Below are 24,122 nucleotides of genomic sequence, written 5' to 3' on the forward strand. Positions count from 1 at the left end.
GCGAGACCACGGATAGGGGGACTGTTGTACACTTTTTTTCAAAGCATCCTCAGACCACAGTTCTATAGGAAGAGAAACAGGAAACAAATGGGGAGAGTGTAGATAGACTTTTTTCTCATCTGTTGACAGATAAGCGTACGGTACCTACTTACAAGGTTGCTTTGAGTATGGGAGCTGCTGCCTAGACCAGTCATGTCCTCTTTTCCCTAATTGGAGAAAACATTTTTTGGATCACAGGTGCTAAAAAGTGTGTGTTTACTTCAACTGCACCACATTAAGGTTTTCAAAGAGAAGGATAAAGCATACATATTTTATTTAAATGTGATTGTTTTAAGTGTTGATTATCCTTTCATTGGAATGAATAATACTTCTCCACATACCACTTACCAGTTGTTAAATGCGAGGATTTACGAGGACAATTTGCCATAGTGCTCAGAATGATTTGAAATGAATGTTATAGTTCAGCTCCTTGGTTCAAGGCATGGGAAGGTTTCCCTTTGTTACAGAATTTGTTTTTCTAACATTCATTATAACAAAAGTGAGAGCTCGCTGATTTTATTGCCCAATGCTGGCTTATTTTTTTATGATGTACGCGTTTCCTTTCTCTCCATGGAAAAAAGAAAATATGCCTAACTTGCTTTTCTCTCCGTAGGACAGTCGGCCCAATATGTCAAGACCTCTGATCACTAGATCTCCTGCGTCTCCACTGAACAACCAAGGCATTCCTACTCCAGCACAACTCACAAAATCCAATGCTCCCGTCCACATTGATGTGGGCGGCCACATGTACACCAGCAGCCTGGCCACCCTCACCAAATACCCTGAATCAAGGTAATTCAAAACATGGAAACGTCACACTCGGAAGTGCATGTATTTGATGACCTGTTTTTCCTTTGACCAGCAGAGCAGATTGGCCTCACGGGGGCCAGGGTTAGGACGTGAAAGCCCCACGCGGGCCACCCTGCTCCCAAGGCTGCTCTTTGACGTGCTCTAAATCTTCTACAAGTCAGGGCTTGACCCACAGCTTAATCAAGGACACGTAAAAAAGTCACGTGAGAATGGAGTCCAATGCTATTTTACTCTGCAGAGGTCTTCACATTTTTTTTTTTTAGTGTGGTACAAAAAGGACAGTGATTTTTATCCCAAACCTTTTTTCTGTCCACTTCTTCTAAAATACTTGTGTATCAATTCTTAGAGTTTTATAGGCGATCACTTGTCCCACCAACTTGTGAACTCAGGGGAAAAAATAAAAGAGACTGTTATCAGTGAGGCAGTATATTTAGAACAGTATGCAAAAGTCCAGGAAGCCAAGATAGTCTTGTTTAAAAAAAAAAAAGCAATGGAACTTATGAGAGCAGTTAAATAAATACAGAACGTGAATGAACGGAGAGTGGTTTACACCTAGACGTAACACTATGCTTGCGAGATGTGCCCTCCCATGACCCCCACCCACTCATTTGTGAAGGAGTTCCGAGGAATCAATTGTGTTTGTACCCTGGGACAACCCTCCTGGCTCTGCCTAGGTTTGGGGGCTGTGCCCAGATACCATAAGGAAATGTACCTTCACCGGCTCTACTGGTGGATAGGGGAGGAGGCATGAACTCAGGCGGGCTGATTTAAGGGGAAGGGGGACTTCTCTCTCTCTGTTCGTGTGAAATGCAAGCACACCACTTGGGCTTCAGAAGGGCACCAGTTGCATTTTCAAGGCTCTTTTATAAAGTGACAAGATGGCTTCCCTCCTGAGTAGATAGCACTGTCATCCTGACAACTGTATGAACACTGGGGGTTTTGGTTTGTTTGTTTCGTTAGCTAATCTCACTGCACTACCTGATACTTTATGAAAGAACATGAAGGTTGAGAAGAAAGATGAAATATTTTTCTCTCTCGATTTGCAGATTTAATTTCTACAATCAAAATGAAATTATTTAAATTAATAGATGCCTATTAATTCAATTATCCAAAATAACTGTATATTTTTAAATGAAATGATCACATCAGTCCTGTAGTACTCTTGAGTTCCACATTGACTAAGTGCATTGTAGTGGGTCTACAAAGTCATGTTACATAGTAGCTATCCTTCTCGAGAATATCATTGTATAGGTAGTGCTCTTTTTAAAAATGTCTATTTCCATTTCTTCTAACCCGCTAATACCAGCACTAACAATAGAAAATCACTGTGTCTCTTCAGATGACCCTTAACTCTAGGAGACAAGTTACAAACCATATGTGAGAGTCAAACAGCAGATCCTTATCTATAGAAAAATTCACCAGTCTGGTCTGATGGCCTTTTGCTTCAGTCTGATCTTTAAACTCTGAACCAGGAGGGAAGTTGATAATGACACCGTTTGCCTCTGATGTAAGCAGGTTTTCTTCTAGGGCTCACTGCAGCCGGATGGGTGACTTCCCTCTAGCTAAGGGCCCACTGGGGTGTAGACCTTTGGGAAGCTCCCCGGTGTCACTTGGCCCGTTGGCAGTGGTTGGAGGCTTTGTTTATTCAGTTCCTCTCTCCAGAAGAATTTGCCACTTTAATCATTTTGGTGCTTCATATCATTAAAGAGCTCAAAGTGTGTCTTACTGGAGAGTCCTCCTCTGGCCACCTCACCATGGGTATTTCTTTCTTTTCTCATGGGTATTTCTAAAAGTCTACCTTTTGCCCCTCACCAGCCACACCCCATGATTTCATTCATCTCAGTCCAGGGCATCTGCATTGCTTCCTGTGGCGGCCGCTAGCCACGTGCAGCTGTCGAGCCTTGAAACGTGGCTGATCCAAACCAAAATGTCCTCTAGGTGTAAAATACACACCAAGTCTTAAAGAGTACAAAAGAATGTACACTGTCTCAATAATTTTTATATTGATTTCCTGTTGGAATAATAATATATTGAGTTAAATAAAATATGTCATTAAAATTAATTTCATGTTTCTTTTTACTTTTTTAATGTGGTTACTGGAAAACACAAAATTATATATGTTTTGCTTTTATACACAAGTTTAAAAAAAACACCAAAAAAAATCCAGTTAAACCTATCCCTCCCCAACCGGATACTTATACATCATAAATTAGCTAAATTAGAAAAGATGAAATTGTTCATCTTCCTTTCCCAGTCTTTCCCTGTGCTGTGGGTCACAGCATCAGGGGGCTACATAAAAATAATTTCTGGCTCATTAGTCCCAGGTGTGAATGTTGATGCTGTTGTTTAATAGTTGTTTGGCCCTGGATAGGTCCAGTTTCAGAGCGCCTGTCTTCTTATAAAGTCAACACAAATATGTCTTCTTGCAAGGTTATTGGGAGGACTAAATACGATTACGAAAAGCACGCTATGGCTCCACGCCAAACACATAGTATTGCCTTTATACTTAATCTTCTGCCAAACCCAGCAATTGTTTCTTTTCAAACTGCCTTCCAAATTCCAAGTCTGTTTCATTCCTTCATTTCCTAGACCATGAAAACAGCCTTACTTCTGGATTCTTGCCCAAATTACTACAGACCCGAGAAACTGCTCACCTGCACCTTCTGGCTCCTGATCTTAAATGCCCCCACCTGTTGCAGAATCGCTGCGCCATCCAAGACCACCTCTATCAATAGGAGATACTTTTAAACGTATAGCAAGACTCTTTGAAACAAGTTTACAAAGCAACTCCTGTTTCTGCTGCTTGTCCTTAAAGTAGATGACACTGGTTTCGATGTCGAGTTGACCACTGTGTGTTGCTTTGTTCCCTCTTGGGTTTTTTTGTTGTTGTTGTTTTTGTGTTTGTTTTTGGTATGTAATGAAATATTCATTTTACAGCAACAGTCAGTTTAAGGGAGCCATCTACAAATTTTAGTAGTCAAAGATACAGGAAAGAAACAGTTTTTCATGCTTTTCGCATAGATACCAGGTGCTCCTTCCAGTTTCTGGGAAAATCTGTCTATCATCAGCCCTTTGGGGATAAATCCTAGGACATTAGAATACCCGAGAACAGAGTATTACAAATAACTACAATTCAAGATCTGTAGATTCTGCCGTACTCAGAGCCCTCCTCACCCTCTGGGACCGTTCCCTGCCCTTCCCACCTCCTTTACAACACCCTGCTCCCGGGAGGGGGGGGGGGGGGGGGGGGCTTTTTCTTGGTTTTGTTTTCTAGGATTCAGACTTGTAGTGTGAAAGTACTAATTTGTTTGTAACACATGAGTTTAAAAGTCGTTATGTCTTCCTACGATTTCAAAGGTCCTGCAAAAAGCCGTTACTCCAATTTTCAATGCTGAAAGTGATGTTTCTTATTCTGTTGTCTATTTACTACCCTCTTGGCTGATGATCACCTGTAGAACATCATCATCCCCAGAAAGTGGCCGTTCCACGGAAAGAAAATACCTTGGATTTTCATTTCTTTAATTACCAAGGTCGCCTGGTTCTACTGTGTGAGCACCCATGTGCATTATTTTGGCTTGTGAGCCCTGACTGAGTAGGGATTCAATACACAAGTTGATTTGTACATCTGGCAAGTTAATCACTCCCATTGTTGTTCTCTTCCATCATCGGGTGCTTTTTAGCTAAAGGTACTGAGATTTTGAAATTAAGGAAGTTTTGGCATGCATTGGTAATGTGCTCTGTGTTTACCAATCCTTTGTGTAAAATGCAAAACAGCTCTTCGGAGGTGTTGTTGAGACAGAAGCTGGCCCTCGCCACTTCCATGGCGAACTCTGTTCCCTGCAAGGAGCCTCTGACTGTCCTGTCCCAGGTGCTGTTTTGAATTGCAACCACCAAGAAAAACACCCAGTTTCAGATCTGCAATAATTTTACATCAAATAGGTCAAACAAAAAGAGTTAAGAAAAATATATCACTATCATGAAAAGATTTTTCAATGGATATGTGAAGAAGATAGAACATACCTTTAACAGCTTGATTTATCAGTTGTAAATATCTAGACTTGGGAAGCGGGCCTCCCTTCGGTCTCTTGTCCTGACCCCTGCAGATTTTAAGAACATACCTGATTATATTTGATTCAGAAATCCAAGGCATCCATTGTTAATATCATTGATAACAAAAAAAATTTAGGTATCTAACTAATTTGTCATAAGTAATTAAGATTGGTACCAAATTACATGACCTTTTAAAAACCTCCTACCTTTGACACTCTGAAATATCTTTTGAGCCACATGAGTGTGTGATGTTGAAGAATCATTCTGTGACTGCTTTAAAAGACACAACTCTGAGTTCAAATTTAGGTCTATGGCATCTTCTACTATCACCTGGAACAAAAACAGTATTAATAGCAGCTGCACTGATGGTTGTTCAGATGTGGACTTTTTCAAACCAGAAAGTGAGCTGATACTATTAATTCACTAAGACCATGGAGTGGTGATGAAACAGAGGTCTTGGGTAAAAGAGCTGACTGCCTGTCGGTGACCTAGAGGTGAAAGACAAGATCTCCTGTTACCATCCCGAGCCACTCGATCTCACTGCTGGACAGAGCTTTTGTATATTTTAAACCTAATACACGAGTTAACTCCCACATAGAAGGATTATGCCGAATCAGTCTCCTGACTGGCAGCTGAGTTACTAAGCGCAATGGCATATGTGCATAATTGCAAAACTCAAGACACTCAGTCTTGCAGTAGACACACCCATGGCCACCCAAGGGGTGTGTGTGTGTTGTCTCTTGAGGACGAAGATGCATCCCCAGCAGAGACGTGGCTCCTGCTTCACTCTGATGTGTCAGTCACCTCGCACTGAAAGTCCGATGAGGCAACATTAAGGGGCTGGTGCCCACACTCTCAGGCCAGCTGAATTCTAACGTTCGCCTTTCCATGTTACTGTTGCGTGCCAGCCAAGGGAGTTCCCTGTAATCCTGTGTTAGGGCTGGGGATCTGTGCTGTGACTTTATGACTCGCAGTTCCAGTTTCACACTGCCATACCTAGATGTGGGTCCAGCAGCACCAGACCCACGTTTCAGAATCGCCACAAAAATGCCGAAAAAGAAATGTGTCCTATTTGCCAAATGGTAACCTGGGCTTTCTTTCAGAATGCTTGCATGGCACTGAAGAGAAAGCTTTCAATCATAACCTGGCCCTTAGATCATCATGATGGATCATGCAATGTGCATATCAAGTTAAAGAGCCACAGAATAGGTTGCCGGGGTTTTTTTGTTTGTTTGTTTGTTTGTTTGGGGTTTTTTTGTATTTTTCTGAAGCTGGAAACGGGGAGAGACAGACTCCCACATGCGCCGGGATCCACCCAGCATGCCCACCGGGGGCGACAGCGACGCCGCTCTGCCACGACCAGAGCCACTCTAGCGCCTGGGGCAGAGGCCAAGGAGCCATCCCCAGCGCCCAGGCCATCTTTGCTCCAATGGAGCCTTGGCTGCGGGAGGGGAAGAGAGAGACAGAGAGGAAGGAGGGGGGAGTGGAGAAGCAAATGGGCGCTTCTCCTATGTGCCCTGGCCGGGAATCGAACCCAGGTCCCCCACACGCCAGGCCGACGCTCTACCGCTGAGCCAACCGGCCAGGGCCAGGTTGCTGGGGTTTTTAGATAACTAGACATCAACCTGAGACCTATAGGCTCTAAACAAATGGGCAAAGGAAGCATATCTTCGCTGCTGTGAAAACATCTATAGAAATGCATAAAATAAGGACAGTCTGACTAATGGTGAACAACAGTTTTGATTGGTGAGATTGATTGATCTTTAAAAGAAGGGAAGTATTTTACAGAGGATATAAAAGGAAGAAAAGCACCTAGCATACAAAAAATGGAAAGTTTCTCCAGGGTAAAGGGGAAGTTTTCCTCTTCTCTGTCTCTTCATCTTGCAATACTGCTTTTCTAAAATTGTTCCTCAGTTATGTAGGCAAAGAGTAAATGAAACCAGCATCAAAAGCCTTTTTTTTCATGATGAAATTGGGTTTTCTGTTAAGTTCTAAAAAGCCAGTTCTTCAGTAAACTTACTCTGAGCTACTGGTGGATTCAGCAGACTTCCTTTGACACTTAGGAAGAAAATAAGCCTAGCCTTTAAAGTTATCTGACTCATAAAGTCTTGTTTTGAGCATAATTCAAAGGAAAATGCAGCCACACTCCAGTGCCTATAATGTTTTCTCTGTCATGTTCTTTCTTTTTTTATTTTTATTTTTTTGCAAGAGAGAGAGAGAGACAGACAGACAGACAGACAGGAAGGGAGAGAGATGAGAAGCATGAATTCTTTGTTGCGGCACCTTAGCTGTTCATTGATTGCTTTCTCATATGTGCCTTGACCGGGAGGCTACAACAGATTGAATGACCCCTTGCTCAAGCCAGTGACCTTGGGCTCAAGTCAGCAACCCCTGTGCTCAAGTTGGTGAGTCTTCACTCAAGCCAGTGACCTAGGGGTTTTGCACCTGGGACCTCAGCGTCCCAGGTCAACACTCTAGCCACTGTGCCACCACCAGTCAGGCCCCTGTCATGTTCTTTCATTCATTCAACAGCTTGTTTCTGTACTCCCCGTTGGCCAGGGCATATACTGGCCACCATAAGTTTTTGCTCTCTCATAATTTACATGGGGGAGGAGGAGGACAATCAACAAGTAAACAATCAAACAATGTCTGAATTAGGACCATGTGAAGTAGGAAGAAAAATAACAAAACAAATAGGCCCACTTTGGGGTGTTGTTTGCCCCTTATTGTAAGCCTGAAGATAATTTTATTCCTGTTTTGTTTTGTTTTTCAAGAAACATCTTTAGGCCCTGGCCGGTTGGCTCAGTGGTAGAGCGTCGGCCTGGCGTGCGGAAGTCCCGGGTTCGATTCCCGGCCAGGGCACACAGGAGAAGCACCCATCTGCTTCTCCACCCCTCCCCCTCTCCTTCCTCTCTGTCTCTCTCTCTTCCCCTCCTGCAGCCAAGGCTCCATTGGAGCAAAGATGGCCCGGGCGCTAGGGATGGTTCCATGGCCTCTGCCTCAGGCACTAGAATGGCTCTGGTTGCAACAGAGCAACGCCCCAGATGGGCAGAGCATCACCCCCTGGTGGGCATGCCGGGTGAATCCCAGTGGGGTGCATGTGGGAGTCTGTCTGACTGCCTCCCCGTTTCCAGCTTCAGAAAAAAAAAAAAAAAAGAAACATCTTTATTTGTTCTCTCTACATTTTCAAGACAAAAACCCAGTTTATATTTTAGTTTAAATTTAGAATTAGATTTTTGTTGCTTCAGTATCATACATCGTCCCTAATTTATGATCCATTGCCTGTTCTGGGTTTTGTTATCCACCTCCTGTTATCTGACGTATGGCAAATAACATGAGTATATTCGTGTATGTTCAGCCTGCGCTTCAGTGGGAGGAGAATGTCTAGCGAAGTTAACTCTCTGGGCCACAGCTGTGAGACAACTCAAGGCCAGTTGATCATCTTCAGGTCACCTCGCTATTATATTAATCATAATTCTGTTTCTGATACATTTTCTTTAATTTTGCACTTTTGGTCACTGACATTATATTTGGTTTTAACTTAAGTAAAATTAAGAGATGTTGAAATCAGTGTGGACAGAAGTTCCTTCGAGGCCAGTAACAGTCAGGCTGGTTTATCCCTTAGCCCACTCCCAGGGCAGAGCAGGAGGAAGGCGAAGGCCCCACACACGCAGACAGACCTCTGTGCCTGTGACAGCAGAGCAGTGACAGGGGGACAGCACTGAGTAGCAAAAACAACCCAGTCCAGAACTGTGGGTGATGATCTTGATTTTCATTAACTTCTCTTTCTTTTGAGAGAGCGAAAGGGAAATAGATAAGAAGCATTAATTCATAGTTGCGGCACATTAGTTGTTCATTAATTGCTTCTTATATGTGCTTTGACTGGGGGCTCCAGTTGAGCCAGTGACCCCTTGCTCAAGCCAGTGACCTTGCACTCAAGCTGGTGAGCCCACGCTCAAGCCGGCGATGCCGCAGGCTAGCTGGTGAGCCTGTGCTCAAGCCGGGTGAGGCCACGCTCAAAGTTGGTGACCTCAGGGTTTTGAACCTGGGACCTCAGTGTCCCAGGTCGATGCTCTGTCCACTGTGCCACCACCAGTCAGGCTTAACTTCTCACTTAATCAAGAAAGAAACTCTGTCCCCGGGGAGTTCTTTCTCACTTAGTTTCATCCTTGGATTGTCGGTACCTAGTATTGCACCTGCCACAGAGTGAACCTGCCAAAGTTTATTTAGTATATGAATTAACTAGTGGGTAAAATATTGTAGACAGAGGCCAGATACTCAAAATAATGAAGGACAAATAATTGAGTAAAGCTATTCAGAATAGAAGTTTAAGGACTGGGCTGGGTTCATTATCTGTGTTATCTCATTTTTTTTTTTTTTTTACAGAGGCAGAGATAGAAAGGGACAGACAGACAGGAATGGAGAGAGATGAGAAGCATCAATCATTAGTTTTTCATTGCGCGTTGCGACTTCTTAGTTGTTCATTGATTGCTTTCTCATATGTGCCTTGACCGCGGGCCTTCAGCAGACCGAGTAACCCCTCGCTGGAGCCAGCAACCTTGGGTCCAAGCTGGTGAGCTTTTTGCTCAAGCTAGATGAGCCCACGCTCAAGCTGGCGACCTCGGGGTCTCGAACCTGGGTCTTTCCGCATCCCAGTCCGACGCTCTATCCACTGCGCCACCACCTGGTCAGGCTGTGTTATCTCATTTAATATACCGCAGTAACCTTGTGGGTAGGAGCTGTTACCTCAGTTTACAGATACAGCACTGAAATTCTGAGAGATTAAGCAACGTGTTTAGTCTTATTCAGCAAATGGGGAAGAGCTCGGATTCCAACTCCCACTCTGACCTCAGGCCCCTCGTTCTCCTATGTTATAGCCATGCTTAACATGTCAACCCCAAGGGCATGTTAGAATCAGCTGTGACTATTTAAAAATCTTAGCCCTGCCCACAAGGTTCTGATTTTATTGGTCTGGGGCTCTGGAACTATTCTATAGGAGGTCTTTAGCCTAGAGGGCCGGTCACCTACAATATTTTAAGCCACTTTATTCTCATGATGGCCTACACCCAAACCCTCTTCCACCCTCAAGATAGCTGATACTCCCAGGCTGGTCACCCCCAGCCATGAGCAGACTTCTCCAGACTGGGCAGTGGAATACATAGGCCTTGTTCTTATTTGCCTGTGGATTACAGGAAGTTCTTTTTTTTCAGAGTATAAAGTCTGCGCTCAGCAAGGGACAAAGTTACCTTGGACCACTGACCTTGCCCCTGCTTGGTTGTACCTGTCAAGAGATCATTAGCAAAGCATTCGGTGACCAGTTCTGACTCTAGCCGGCTGTGCCCACCGGGAGAAATGGTATACCGGGCAACACCATGATGTGCAGGGCTGCTTACCACACTGGAGGCATCGAGGCCCTCTGATGCATTAGTCACCGCCTTCCTGCGGGGCGACTCCCTTCCTCTTGCTAACAGAACAGTACACCCAAGAGAGCCCACCAGTGCAGCAAACTATCTCAGGGTTTGCACATGCGCACAAAACACACATGCATGCACCAACCAGAAAATAATTACACACATTTCAAAAATACATCTCTAAAACATGCCCTCTAAACCCATGCCTTGAGTATTTAAACAGCACCAGATATGCCGGTAGTCTTCAGTGCCTTGTACACTGTGCCTTGCACATAGCAAATGCTTGATAAGAGTTTGGGGAGTGGTGAGTTGTGCGTGATTTAGTTGAATGGTTTTTCCTACGGCCTGGAGCAGCTCAGCCCCCACAGGGCTGTTGTAGCTTGAAAGTCAAACATGTTGAATCATCAGGTGCCAGAGTGACGTTAGGACTCAAAGGCAGGCCTGGTCCAATATGGGCAGCAAAGCTTTACATCCTTTTTTCTTCGAGGCAGAGCCCAGAAAGGGATTTTCTAGTTACCCCGAAGGGGGAAAGTAAAGAGAAGGGAATAAATCAACCAGTCACAACCCAGATACCAAGAAAATAGATTGACAGAAGGGTGACATCTGTCTTCAGAATGTTTCCTCCAGCTGGTACCGCCTCCCTAAGCCCCCCCCCCATAGCAGTCATTTGGGGATGCTTGGAAAAAATGCAGAGTCCTGGGCTCCACCCATTTACGTAATCCCTATCAGGACAGGAGGGGGAGCTGCCCATTTTCAGCAACCACGAGCTATCCACCTGCATTCGGCCTTGGCACTCATCTGCAGAGAAGGGTGGCGAAACAAATTTGTCATCGCGCAGCACAGTGGGGACAGCAGTGCTGTGGCAGAGGACAGGTTGTTAAAGCAAGGCTTTTCTTATTGATTCTGGCTTGATTCTTATCATTTGGAACAAATAATACCACTAAACTCATTTTGATCTGTCATGATGAATAGTGTCATTGAGCAATGCCAAGGACACTGCTTTTTTTTTTTTACAGGGACAGAGAGAGTCAGAGAGAGGGATAGACAGGGACAGACAGACAGGAACGGAGAGATGAGAAGCATCAATCATCAGTTTTTCCTTGCAACACCTTAGTTGTTCATTGATTGCTTTCTCATATGTGCCTTAGCTGCGGGCCTTCAGCAGACTGAGTGACCCATTGCTCAAGCCAGTGACTAGCTCCAAGCTAGTGAGCTTTACTCAAACCAGATGAACATGCACTCAAGCTGGCGACCTTGGGGTCTCAAACCTGGGTCCTCTGCATCCCAGTCCTACACTCTATCCACTGTGCCACCGCCTGGTCAGGCCACTTTGCTTTTTTAAAAATCATATTTTCATGCTTCCCCTCATCATACAAGAAAGTACCTTTATAATAAACTATTCTGTTTACTGTTTGAAAAGTCAATTAGGAAGATATTTTATAGAAGAGTCTGATCATCTCTGACAAAATTATTGTGTGAAAAATATACTCTGCTATGTTCTTGGGAATAATTTCATCAAATGGCTTAAAATTGTTTTTTGATGCAGCCCCACTCACAAATCTCATGACTTTGGCCCCTCAAATTCTTTAGTTTTTGTCCATCACATAACTCTGTTTGAGATGAATTTCCAAATGGCAAATTGCATTCTGGCCATGTAGAGAGCTTTGTGGGCAGGTATATCATGCCCCAGAGCTTTATTCTTGTGTCTGCTGTATGATTCTGACATCGCCTTTCCAGGCCATGATCTACTTTATATTAGGTATGAGATCTTACATCAGAAAGGCAACGCCCCAACGTCAGAGCACAGCGAAGGGTCCATGTTCTGTGTATTCTTGCTGGAATAAAACAGTGTGCAAGTTATGCTCAAGTTGGGGGAATTTCTTATTAAGCCAATGCAGAAAATAAACTTTTCATCCCTTAACTTCCAGACAGAAGCATTTATTCACAACCCAAACACATGATATTATAACTTACATTTAAACTTTGCAGAGTTTTTTTAAAAACCTCCGAACAAGTCACACTGAGGGATGCCCTACAGTCTACTAAGTATTAGGTGCCATCTGCTGAAACCTGAGGAGTGCTCATAGAAAAGTCTAGGTCACTATGTCTGCCAGAATGTTGAGACTCTTATTATATAAGTAATCTAATAAAATGTCATTTCTTTTCATTAGAAATACAGGATTTGGCCGTGGCCGGTTGGCTCAGCGGTAGAGCGTCAGCCTGGCGTGCGGGGGACCCAGGTTCGATTCCCGGCCAGGGCACATAGGAGAAGCGCCCATTTGCTTCTCCACCCCCCCTTCCTCTCTGTCTCTCTCTTCCCCTCCCGCAGTCGAGGCTCCATTGGAGCAAAGATGGCCCGGGCGCTGGAGATGGCTCCTTGGCCTCTGCCCCAGGCGCTAGAGTGGCTCTGGTCGCGGCAGAGCGATGCCCTGGAGGGGCAGGAGCATCGCCCCCTGGTGGGCAGAGCGTCGCCCCTGGTGGGCGTGCCGGGTGGATCCCAGTCGGGCGCATGCGGAGTCTGTCTGACTGTCTCTCCCCGTTTCCAGCTTCAGAAAAATACAAAAAAAAAAAAAAAAGAAAAAAGAAATACAGGATTTATAGCTTCAGATAGATGAATTTTTAATATCTTGTTTCCAAAAGATTAGTCTCAAGATACCTGGAGATAGAAAGTAGCAATAACTGGTCCCCAAAGCAACCCGCTGGCGTGGGTGCACAGTGCTTTACACCCTGGGCTTCTGAGTGTGGCCAGATGGTCCTGGAGGGCGAACGTGGGGGGGTGATTGGTGGTGGAGGGTAAGAATCTCGTTGCCCTCTCACAGGGTGTGCCCATTTCGTGTATGGGTATATTCCAAAGGCAGATACTGGAAGCTCCAATCTGGTGGCGATCCCATTTGCAAAAGAAAAAAATGTATTTTTAAATCCATATCTCACACCCACAGTTATATTGGCAGGACTGTCTGAATCTAGTTGAGATGCAATGTCAGTGGGAATGACACTATCACTGGATAATGGCTTCCCGTTGCTATACAAATGTCGGTGTTCTTATAATGATATTGTTTGCTGTTTATCTTTTTTGTTGGTAATGATTATTTTTACTCTTGTGCAGCTTTTCTTATTGTGTTCCCTACATTCAGCAGGTAAATTGCAACTGTGCATAACAGCCAACCATCACTTTCAAATGGTGGCAAACCTCACCAGGCTGAGAGGGCTTCGTAAATGAAAGGTGAATTTGAGCTCGCCCTAACTTGTTTCTATGACTTCAGCTGAGTGTGTTCCAGAACCCCCACCCAGCCTCATCAGGCTTGGCCAGGCCCTGCCACCCCTCGGAAAATTGATTTCTTTAAGCAACAGCTTAGAAAGCCCTGAGGGCTCGAGAGCTTACCTAAAAAAATGAAAGCTCTTCTAGTCTCAAAGCAGTTCAGACAGTCAATATCAAAGAAGAGGTAAGGATCTTTTAAGTGTATCCCACTGATCCACAATCCGAGGGGCCCTCAGGAAGGCTCTTCATCAAAACATCACCATTTTGATGACACGTTGCAGGAGGAAGCAGGTGGCATGAGGGTGGAATTCAGAGAAAACTGTCAGACACATTCACATGCACCGGAATAGGTGCATGTGTTAAACATGAATAAAACCCTGCTCTTCACCATGGCAGAATGTCTGTGGTGTTAGAAAACCAAACAGTGACTATACAGTTTGTTATTTCAAGTACACCTCTAGTCAGGCTCTTAAAGAAGCCATTTGTAGTAGTATTTTGTATAGATTTTTAAAATTTAGCAGTATTCATTTGAAAAACGAGATTTGGCTTTAGTGCACTTCTCACACAGGATTTCCAAATGAAGGTATAAGAACAACAGACGGGAAATAGTGGGCTCAGATGACTACTGAAAGTTGTCTACTTCTCCGTAGGATCATCTGAAAAGGAAGAGAAAAAAATGAGGAATTCTTGTTATTAGCTGGGAAGCTTTAATGTTTTTGCAGATTAGGGCTTGATTCTGTGTTTTGTTGAAAGAGATGGGGAGGAATATCAATAGCTAAACCTACTGCCCAACGTGTCGAGGGACCGGGTTGGTGCCTCTGGGTAAATTCTTTAACTATGAGAAACCAAGCCTGAGCCGCAGAAGGGTGTAGACTGTTCCACAAGACACACACCTACGACAGCGCATTGTTGGCCGTGGTGCAGACAAAGGCAGAATGCTGTCAGCGGCCTCTTTCGTTATTTCCCAACCACACACGCCCAAGAATGTTGTCTTTGAATCATGAGCTGATATATACTTAATATTTTGCACATGTCATTTTGATTTGGTGACTATTTAAATAATCTTTCTAGATAAATTTGAAATCTTAAGTTTCTCAGAGTATAAAGCCAACAAGGCACACCATTCATAGGGATTTGAAGAAGCGATTAGACATGTTTTAAGCAAAAGGGGGCATTGACATTTTATGAATCCTTTAAAACGTTTAGGTACTGTGGAAGCTGCATTGTGACTCTTCTGCCACTTTCAGGCTTCCCTTGTTCTAAGGGGGCATAACTCGCGGGCCGGAGGCGAAATCTCCTCTCTTTGGCTTTGTCATCGTAAAGCCTACTTTCTGAAAGTGTTCTTAAGCTTCCTAGTCATTCTGAAATCATGCAGTGAGAGAATAATTCATTCATTTTCATTCATCCAGCCATCTGTTGATACTCTTTGAGTATTTGAATGATACTCTGGGGCTGTTATAAGACCCTTCAATGGTGTCAATAGTGTGTGTGTGTGTGTGTGTGTGTGTGTGTGTGTGTGTGTGTGTGTGTGTGTGTGTAGGGGCAAGAAAGGGGTACAAAGGAGTCAGGGTAGATTCACTTATTTTCTTCCATACAGCTTCTACTAGGCTTTCAAAAAGCATTTACCTAGACTCTAGGTAAATTATATTTTTCTTGTTTTTTCTTTTTTATTAAGCACTGAATTAAGTCTCTTGTTTTCGCTTATAGATACTAACCAAAAAGTTTAAATTGAAAATATAAATAAAGCTTCCCTCATTGCCAGCTGCTGTTTTTCTGGCCCCATGACAAGGAGGAAAAGAACTCATAAATTGAAAGTAGAGACTGCTGGCTTTGCCATAGTCCTCTCTTAGTGTTATATCATTAACATTATGCTTTTATTTGAAGTGACTACTATGACATTGTAAGCAGATTCCAACTGTCTGGAATAGTAAACTCCAAAGGAAATGGGGACAGGTTCCGTTCCATGTCCTGTTGTCATTGATGATCTCAAAGTACAGAAGAGAGCAGGAACGCTGGGAGAGCAGCGGTCACGGGGGAGGGCCAAGCGTCCAGTCCTCCGGTCCGTTTGTTAGAGAGATTCATGGCAAATATGGAAGAATCAGGAACGTTTCATCAGCTAGGAAGGCACCGGTTCAATAATTAGGGCCCAGGAATAAGAGCAGTTCTTCAAAAGCAGATTAAATCAATGGGAACACATGCTAAAGAGGATGTGTGATGAGAAACTGAAACATGAAAACTGGACTGCAGCTGTGAGAGGAAGAAAGATGGGTTGTCGGATTGACGCGGGAGAGGAGTTGGGAGGCCAGCGACAGAGGGACGGTGAGAGTGGGGACAGTGTGGGTGAAGGGTGTGCTAGCCTTCCCTCTGGGGGCGAGGAAGAGGGACTTCACAGCTCAGCAACCCTTGGCAAGTTATCTGACGGTTCTGTGCCTTGGTTTCTCCATCAGTAAAATCAAAATGTTACGTGTAAATACTTCATCGAGTTGTGAGGATTAAATCAGATCATCTGTATCACAATGCCTAACACAAAATCAAAAAAATATTAGCTATTATAGTATTTTTTTTCCAAATAGTAATTACTAATGAAAAACATATTCTAGAGTTTTATTCATTTTTTTTTTATTTTATTTTTTTGTGACAGGGACAGAGAGAGATAGAGGGACAGATAGGAACAGATAGACAGGAAGGGAAGAGATGAGAAGCATCAATTCTTTGTTGCGGCACCTTAGTTGTTCATTGATTGTTTTCCCGTATGTGCCTTGACCAGGGGGCTACAGCAGACAGAGTGACCCCTTGCTCATGCCAGCAATCTTGGGCTCAAGCTGGTGAGCCTTGCTCAAATCAGATGAGCCCGCACTGAAGCTGACGACCTCGGGGTTTCGAACCTGGGTGCTCTGCATCCCAGTCCAATACTCTATCCACTGCGCCACCACCTGGTCAGGCTCTAGAGCAGGGGTCGGGAACTTATGTCTCATGAGCCAGATGTGGCTCTTTTGATGGCTGCATCTGGCTCGCAGACAAATCTTTAATTAAAAAAATAATGTTAAAAATATAAAACATTCTCATGTATTACAATCCATTCATTTCCTACCACTCATGTTCATGGTTGTGGGTGGCTGGAGCCAATCACAGCTGTCTTCCAGGACAACACCAAATTTTTATTGGATAATGCATAACTTACACAGGTCGTTGTATGGCTCTCACGGAATTACATTTCAAAATATGTGGCGTTCATGGCTCTCACAGCCAAAAAGTTTCCCGACCCCTGCTCTAGAGTTTTAAATCAAGAGAAAAATAAAGTGTGCCAGAAATTCTCCCAAATATAGACAAACTGTTGGGAGGAAGGAAGGGTGGGCTGTGGGACAGGTTCGTGGGCACGTGTACATGCTTGCCTGCCCCAGCAGAAAGCGAGAGGAAACCTAAACAGAAACCACTGGAGCTGAAAAGACCCAAGTGGGCTCCCCAGGGAGAGTATGCTGATCTGATCCTGGACTGATCTTAGAAAAATGGCCATTTCCCCTAGAAATCATTGTAAAGCAGGCACCCTCTCAAACCAAAGGGTAGTACTAGGTTATCTTAAAAGGTTTCTTCCAATTCCAAAAACACAGCGGGATTTTATACACCTTCAGAACTCTGTTTTGGCACAGCACACACCGTGAAGGGTAGGAGTCTGTTGGCATTGACTGAGCCCGTGCCAGGCCCACACAGTCTTACCCAGGAGCAGTAGGGAGTCGCTGGGCAGCAAGGGTTTGGCTCTGAGCTGGGCCGAGCAGCCCTACCACCTGATGGTAAATTCTGGCCTCCGCATAGATTAGCTGGCTACACTGTCCTCCTCAAACAATGGGATAATCCTGTTCACCTGGTGGAGTCGTTGTGAAGATGCAGTACCATGTCCTCCATTAGTGAACACTTAGTGAATGTAGCTTTTGTTGGATAGTCGTTTATTCCTCCTAAGAATTCTTTGGGCTATATATCTTCCTATTTCTCAGATGAAGAAATCAAAACTCATACTGATTTAATTTTAAAGATGGTAAAGCCAGGATCCGAACCCAGGTCTATGAGTCTTAGCACCGGTTGTGCCAGGGGCTCCTAAGACGTTCCTGAAAGCACCACACCCAAGCTTTTGTGAAGAATGTTGACTCCGTAGGCTCTACTTAGCAACACTTTGAGAGAGATGCTCTTCACTTGCTCTGTACCCACCTCACCCATCATGCTCTTTTTTGCCTGAATCCCTTCTCCCCTTCTTATATACTTAGTGATTGTTGAAAACCTGCATAAGCATCCCCTCCGGCAGGAAGCCTTCCCTGCCTGCTCCTGGCTGGCTTGGTCCTTTTCCTCTGTCCTGTGGCTCCCAGTGGGACTGTGTCACAATCATTTTAAGAGGACTGACAAAGCATCAAGAACAGGGTAGACATTCAATAAATACAGATATTAAAAGCATACTTATGTAAATTCTGATGATTTTTTTAAAAACCAGGTTAATTGTAATAATATATTGTTCATAATAAATGATGTAACTGCTCATTTAAAAAATGTTGCTAGCTAGGCAGACGTCCCCAAACTACGGCCCGCGGGCCTCAATGCGGCCCCCTGAGGCCATTTATCCAGCCCCCACTGCACTTCTGGAAGGGGCACCTCTTTCATTGGTGGTCAGTGAGAGGAGCACTGTATTTAGCAGCCCTCCAATGGTCTGAGGGACAGTGAACTGGCCCCCTGTGTAAAAAGTTTGGAGACTCCTGAGCTAGAGTCACGGGGAGGACTCGTGGGATTCCTAGAGCACGAGCAGCCCCCTGTGTGGCCTTGAGCTCCCCTGTGCCATCAGTGCCACCATCAGTAATGTTCTCCAAAATGCCACGTTCCGGCTTGGTTTTGCTCAGACTTTTTCTCATATTTTAAACTTGCCGTTCCTTTCTCCCCTACTTCCTTCAATTCTATGTATCATTTAAGAAAATGATGCTGCCTCCGGGAACAAGTACTGGAAACATTACTTTCCCATAGTAGATATAATTTGTTCTGTTTGTTTTACTAAGAAGGTATTTTCTCCCTTCTCTTAAATTACTTCTATCCATTTCTATAACAAGCATTGAATTAATTTTTATCTGTGTTCATGAAATATAGATGAAATTTCCCAAGAGTGGAAACTATAAAGAATAATTCCTAGACCTTTTTTTTTTTTTTTTTGGTATTTTTCCGAAGTTGGAAACGGGTAGGCAGTCAGACGGACTCCCGCATGCGTCCCACCGGGATCCACCCGGCATGCCCACCAGGGGGCGATGCTCTGCCCATCTGGGGCATTGCTCTGTTGCAACCAGAGCCATTCTAGAACCTGAGGCAGAGTCCACACAGCCATCCTCAGTGCCCGGGGCCAACTTTGCTCCAGTGGAGCCTCGGCTGCAGGAGGGAAAGAGAAAGACAGAGAGGAAGGAGAGGAGGAGGTGTGGAGAAGCAGATGGGCGCTTCTCCTGTGTGCCCTGGCCGGGAATCGAACCCGGCACTCCTACACGCCAGGCCGATGCTCTACCATTGAGCCAACCTGCCAGGGCCCCTAGACCTTTTTTTTAAGTTAGAACACTTTAAGCAAATTAAATGTTGTTTATAATCATTCAGACTTTAAAAACGGTAAGTTGACTAGTGATTTATTTTTATTTATTTCACATTGAAATAATGTCTGGCATAACATTCTCTTTTTTAAAAAAGAAAAACTTTTATTATGGGAATTTAAAAATATATGCAAATAGAGAGACAATACAGTATTTAACCCCCATATTTCAAACCGTCTCAGATGTGAACTTGGCATTTCTCATCCCACCCACCCACTGTGTTTCCTTCCTCTTCTACATCAACAGAAAAGAGGAAAAGTCCCCAATGGTTGCAGCGCTGTTGCCTCTCTTCGTATCTCCCTTCCTCCATGCTATTCTGAATCCAGGTGTCACCTACAGTGACAGCTCTCGCTCATGTACACAGGTGCATGCACGCGCACACACACACACACACACAACTGTACATACACCCTCACCGAGCTTTCTAACCCACTCACCATCTTTCTTAGGTTTCAAATATTAGGGCAGAAACTTAATTGGGAATCTACTAACTTAGACTAGACAGAAAAAAGTACAGAGCTACAACTGCTTCTGAAAACCAAATTATTCAACAGAAAAATACCCTTTAAATTGGATTTTTAAAAAACAATGCCCTACTGGTTGTTGGACTCATAGCAGATTGTTTTTCTGTTTTGCTGTTTCTTCTTTCACATATTTTTCCAATTTTCAACAATGATTAGGTGTCCCTTTTATAATTTACAAATATCCCTGAAAAGTAATGAAAAACAGGTAATTTGGAAGTTGCTTCTGAATTGCTTAGCAAAATAAATTTGGGCCAGAAACTGAGTGAAATCTTCCCCTCAAGTCCAAGCGATATTTTTCATGCCTGAAACACCCAGAGAGGGAGGATAAAGGGATTTATTTCTTGGCCAAGGAGAGCCAGTGGGTGAAAAGATCCAACAACCTGTGTCCTGGCCTTTTCACACCATCTTTATCCCAGCCTTGTCTCTGGCACCTCGTTCCCAACCACACCCCTGGGCAGAGCCCTCTCCACCCTGCCTAGGGCACTGCAGAGCCCTTTTCTAATGCCTCCCGCCCTGTGTCATTACCGTGTGTGTACCAGCTCAGAGAGTTGAAAGGATTAACCCTTGCCTCTGGTAAAGTAGGGTCCAGTGTCATGTTACAGGCGTCGGTGCTGGACGGACATTGTGTTCAGGCAGTGTAGGAAGGCTGGGTGTGTGCCACCTCAGAAGGGTCGCAAGCCTCTTTAAGTTAAATTTCCTTAGCTGAAAGTGACAAATCCCACAGGGGTTTCGTCAGGATTAAATGTAGGGACACAGCACATAATGGAATAGAAGAGCTTCAAGGTAAATGGAATGGAAACATGTGTTTTCCTCTCCCCAGAGGAAGTTTCATTGTCTTAAGAACCCTCACTTTCCCATCCCTTATTACATGCCTTCACGGTTACATCAACAGTTTGAAAGTCACCTCTGAAGGTTTGGGGTGTTTTGGTTTGGTTCAGTTTAGGGCAGTGGTCCCCAACCTTTTTTGGACCACGGACCGGTTTAATGTCAGAAAATATTTTCACGGACCGGCCTTTAGGGTGGGACGGATAAATATATCACATGACCGAGACAAGAATCAAGAGTGAGTCTTAGAGGGATGAAACAGAGGGAATCTGGTCATTTTTTTAAAAATAAAACATCATTCAGACTTGAATATAAATAAAATGGAAATAATGTAAGTTATTTGTTCTTTCTCTGCGGACCGGTACCAAATGGCCCACGGACTGGTACCGGTCCGCGGCCCGGGTTTGGGGACCACTGGTTTAGGGTATCTCCTCAGCATACCCAGACTTCAACTACACCAAGCTCCGAGCCTCTTTTGGCATCCCAGCTATTAGGTAAATTAGTTTCTCTATAAAGTTGAGAACCAACTTGCTTGGGATAACTTGTAACATTATTAGCAAATTCTACTGAACTATAAAAATTGTTCATTTCCATAGGGAAGTCATTCAGTTCTTGCCTTTTTGTTTTTGTTATTTTTGGAGATCAAAAATGAAAAAGCAATATATTTAGTGGTCAGAAGCACAGGCTCTAATGTCAGACCTAGATTGGAGCCCAATGCAAGTAATGAACATTCTGGGCTTCATTTTCCTCATCTGTGAAATGGGAACAATAGGACTGCCTCACAAGATCATTGTAAGAATGAAATGAGATAAAACCCATAAAAGAGCCTGCTCCCTCTTTGGCACATAATACTATTCAATAAATAGTAACTAGCATTAGAGCTTTTGTCCTCCATCGGCTTGAATGAGACTGTCTTCTTTCTGGGTACAGCATGGTGGCTTTCGAGCTAGCTCTGTGCCTAGCCAGCTATGCATCCTTGAGCATTACGTATTTGTAACTCTCCCTCCATTTGTAAAACGGGAGGCTGAACTAGGTCATCTGGGAGATCCTTCACTTATAGAAGTGTGGTTGGCTATTTAAGGAGTGCTGTGACAGTTCAGAGTGACAGAATGACTAACTGAAAGCATTTTCAAGTGGATGACATTGACTTGCTCCTCTAGTTTCTCTGCTTACCCTCATCTGCACTGGTTCTCAACTCAGCTGTTCATTAGACTTACTTAGGGAGGTTTTTAAGAAATAGAGACAGATGCCTGGGCCCCAGCCCTGACCTCAGAGTATCTACCTGACTGCAGGCATCAGTATTTTCTAAAAGCACCCCGGGTGACTCCATTGTGTAGCCAAGGTTAAGAATCACTGCTATATGCAAATGAATGACAGAGTCAAAAGCAAGGCAAAGGAGACAGGATTTGAATAAGCCTCAAGCTGCACCTGTGAGATGTGATTTCAGATACAGTATTTCAATTCTGTCTCACTTCTAAATTTGTTCTTTTCTTTGACATTGCTGAGAGCAGAGCCTGGCATCAGTCCCCATCGCCCTCAAAACCAAATCCTTGACAGCTCTTTGTGATCTGGCTTCTGCTGCTCCAGCCTCGGTTTTCAGCTGACCTGACTCTGCACCCCAGCAGGGCATAATCACATGCTAGGCTGTTTCCAGCTGCAAACCTTTGTAGTTTGCCCACCCCACTCCATTCTTACTTAACCTTACCTCCCACCTCTGTACTTTGCCAATGTCTGCTTGTCTTTCTGGTCTCCAATGAAGATCCACTTGCTTCCCTGCCTCTCCAAAATCGAGCTGGGTATATGTCCCGTAGCTGTCTACACACCCAGTGACACACTCCGTCACACACTTGGTCTGTATTCCTACCCCATAGACTCTAAAATTCACCACCGCATCCCCTGTATTGCACATGGCCAGGCTCAGTGAATACTGGTGCAAAGAATGCATCAATACCTGAATGCACAATAAAAAGGAAAGAAAACTTCTTAAGGAACTGAGTCATAATAAATTAGAGAAACCAGGTCCCATAAATGAATGAATACACAAGAAAAAAATATATACTTATCCTTATTGACTGATTTACACTGAGCCAGGAAAATCAGGTCCTATCTCTATAGTCTCATTTCATTTCATTAAACACCATTCTGTACTACCAGAGAGCAGGGAGCCATGGTGGGGAACCAGACTTATTTTCTGCCAGCAGGAGCTTAATTTCCTCAGAGACCTGGTTCTGCAATATTTGCTTCATAAATAAGAGTAATCAATAGTGTACTAATACTGAAAAGCAAGAAAGAGGAATACATTTCATTATCTGTTAATGTGTATTTTTAATAAACTTTTATCATCCTATTTATTGTCAATAAATATTTACCAAAAAATAACAGATGTTTGGAATTTACTTTATAAATCCCTGTAGGAAGAATGAGGCATTGAGGTAGAGGCCAAACTAGACTGGCCAAGAGCTGTTAGCTTCTGCAACTGGATGGACATCCTTATATTACTTTCTCTGCTTTAGCATAAGTTTGAAAATGTCCAAAATAAAATGTAAAATAAATAAATAAATGTAAAAATAAAATTGTGCTGGGAAGTTTTTCTCAACGTTGCCACTTGCCTCAATGAGTGCTTAAAAAAAAAAAAAGGCAGTGATCCGTCATGCGGAGCCGGCTTGGTCTTGCTCAGTTGAAAAACAGGAATGTTCTCCAAGGTTGGTAAACTGTAATCAGCTCCACATAGTTTTCTGGCACCAACGTTTACAAATCACTGCGGTTGTGATCTGTGCCTCCATTCATATGTCCACAAGAAATGCAGCCTGTGTCGATTTTCCCCTTCCTTGGCTTAGCCGAACAATGCCTTCGACAGCACCTTCGGCCCCGTCTCAGAACCAGCCCGGGACGCCATCTTCCCACCAGGGATACACCCGCCCTATCTGTCCACCGTGTTTTCAGGACTCCAAACATAACTCCCTTTCAAGTTGGCAAAAATCAGCAGCACTGTGTTTTCTTTCGTTATTCTTAAGATGTGTAGCCTCAAATGCGGGCACTCTTCCTTCTCCAAGACACCTTTCCCCTGAGTCAGGGCTGCGCATCCGCCGCGGGCCCCCGGGCTCTTCCTTTCTAAGCCGTTCCCTCTTCACTGCAGCTCCCTCTCGGTACATGTCACCCACACAGCGGTTTCCGCCCTGAGCAGGAGGCCAGGAGGATTTTCCCACCAGCTTCCGGCCTTCCAGGCCGCCAAACTAGTCTTCCCCCGGGTGCCGCGAGCACCCGCGAAGGTTCCCCCCGGCCTCCGCAGGTTCCGGGCCCTCGCAAATTCCGAACCTGGGACCGCTGCCTGGCCGGGGGTTCTTGTCTGCCTGGTGGAGTCCAGTCTTTTTTCTCAGCTTCTTGCCCCCTTTTGTCTTGAATGATTACACATGGAGATGCCACTTCTCCCTCGCCCAGAGGCCAACGTCACCCTTCTGAACCCCCTGCCCCCCTCCCACGGGGACTCCTTTCAGATTAATTACCCTCCTGCTCTTTCCTTTGCGTCTTCTCCCATTTCATCTCAGATGTATAAGGTCTTTAAAATCTATTGAAGTGGTGCCTGACCAGGCAGTGGCGCAATGAT

General features: G+C 44.3%; 1 protein-coding gene across 4 annotated transcripts in view; it reads left to right on the plus strand.

Moving 5' to 3' along the window:
* The window catches only part of KCTD1 (potassium channel tetramerization domain containing 1), a 207,403-nt gene that overhangs the window by 152,218 nt on the left and 31,063 nt on the right, over positions 1-24,122 (plus strand). For all 4 annotated transcript variants that reach the window (XM_066246696.1, XM_066246699.1, XM_066246698.1 and 1 more), the window contains exon 2: positions 653-831. In XM_066246696.1, coding sequence (XP_066102793.1) covers positions 653-831 — 179 coding nt within the window. The remainder of the gene's footprint in view (positions 1-652; positions 832-24,122) is intronic.

This window comes from Saccopteryx bilineata, chromosome 11 (assembly GCF_036850765.1).
Source record: "Saccopteryx bilineata isolate mSacBil1 chromosome 11, mSacBil1_pri_phased_curated, whole genome shotgun sequence".
NCBI classification, from domain to species: domain Eukaryota; kingdom Metazoa; phylum Chordata; class Mammalia; order Chiroptera; family Emballonuridae; genus Saccopteryx; species Saccopteryx bilineata.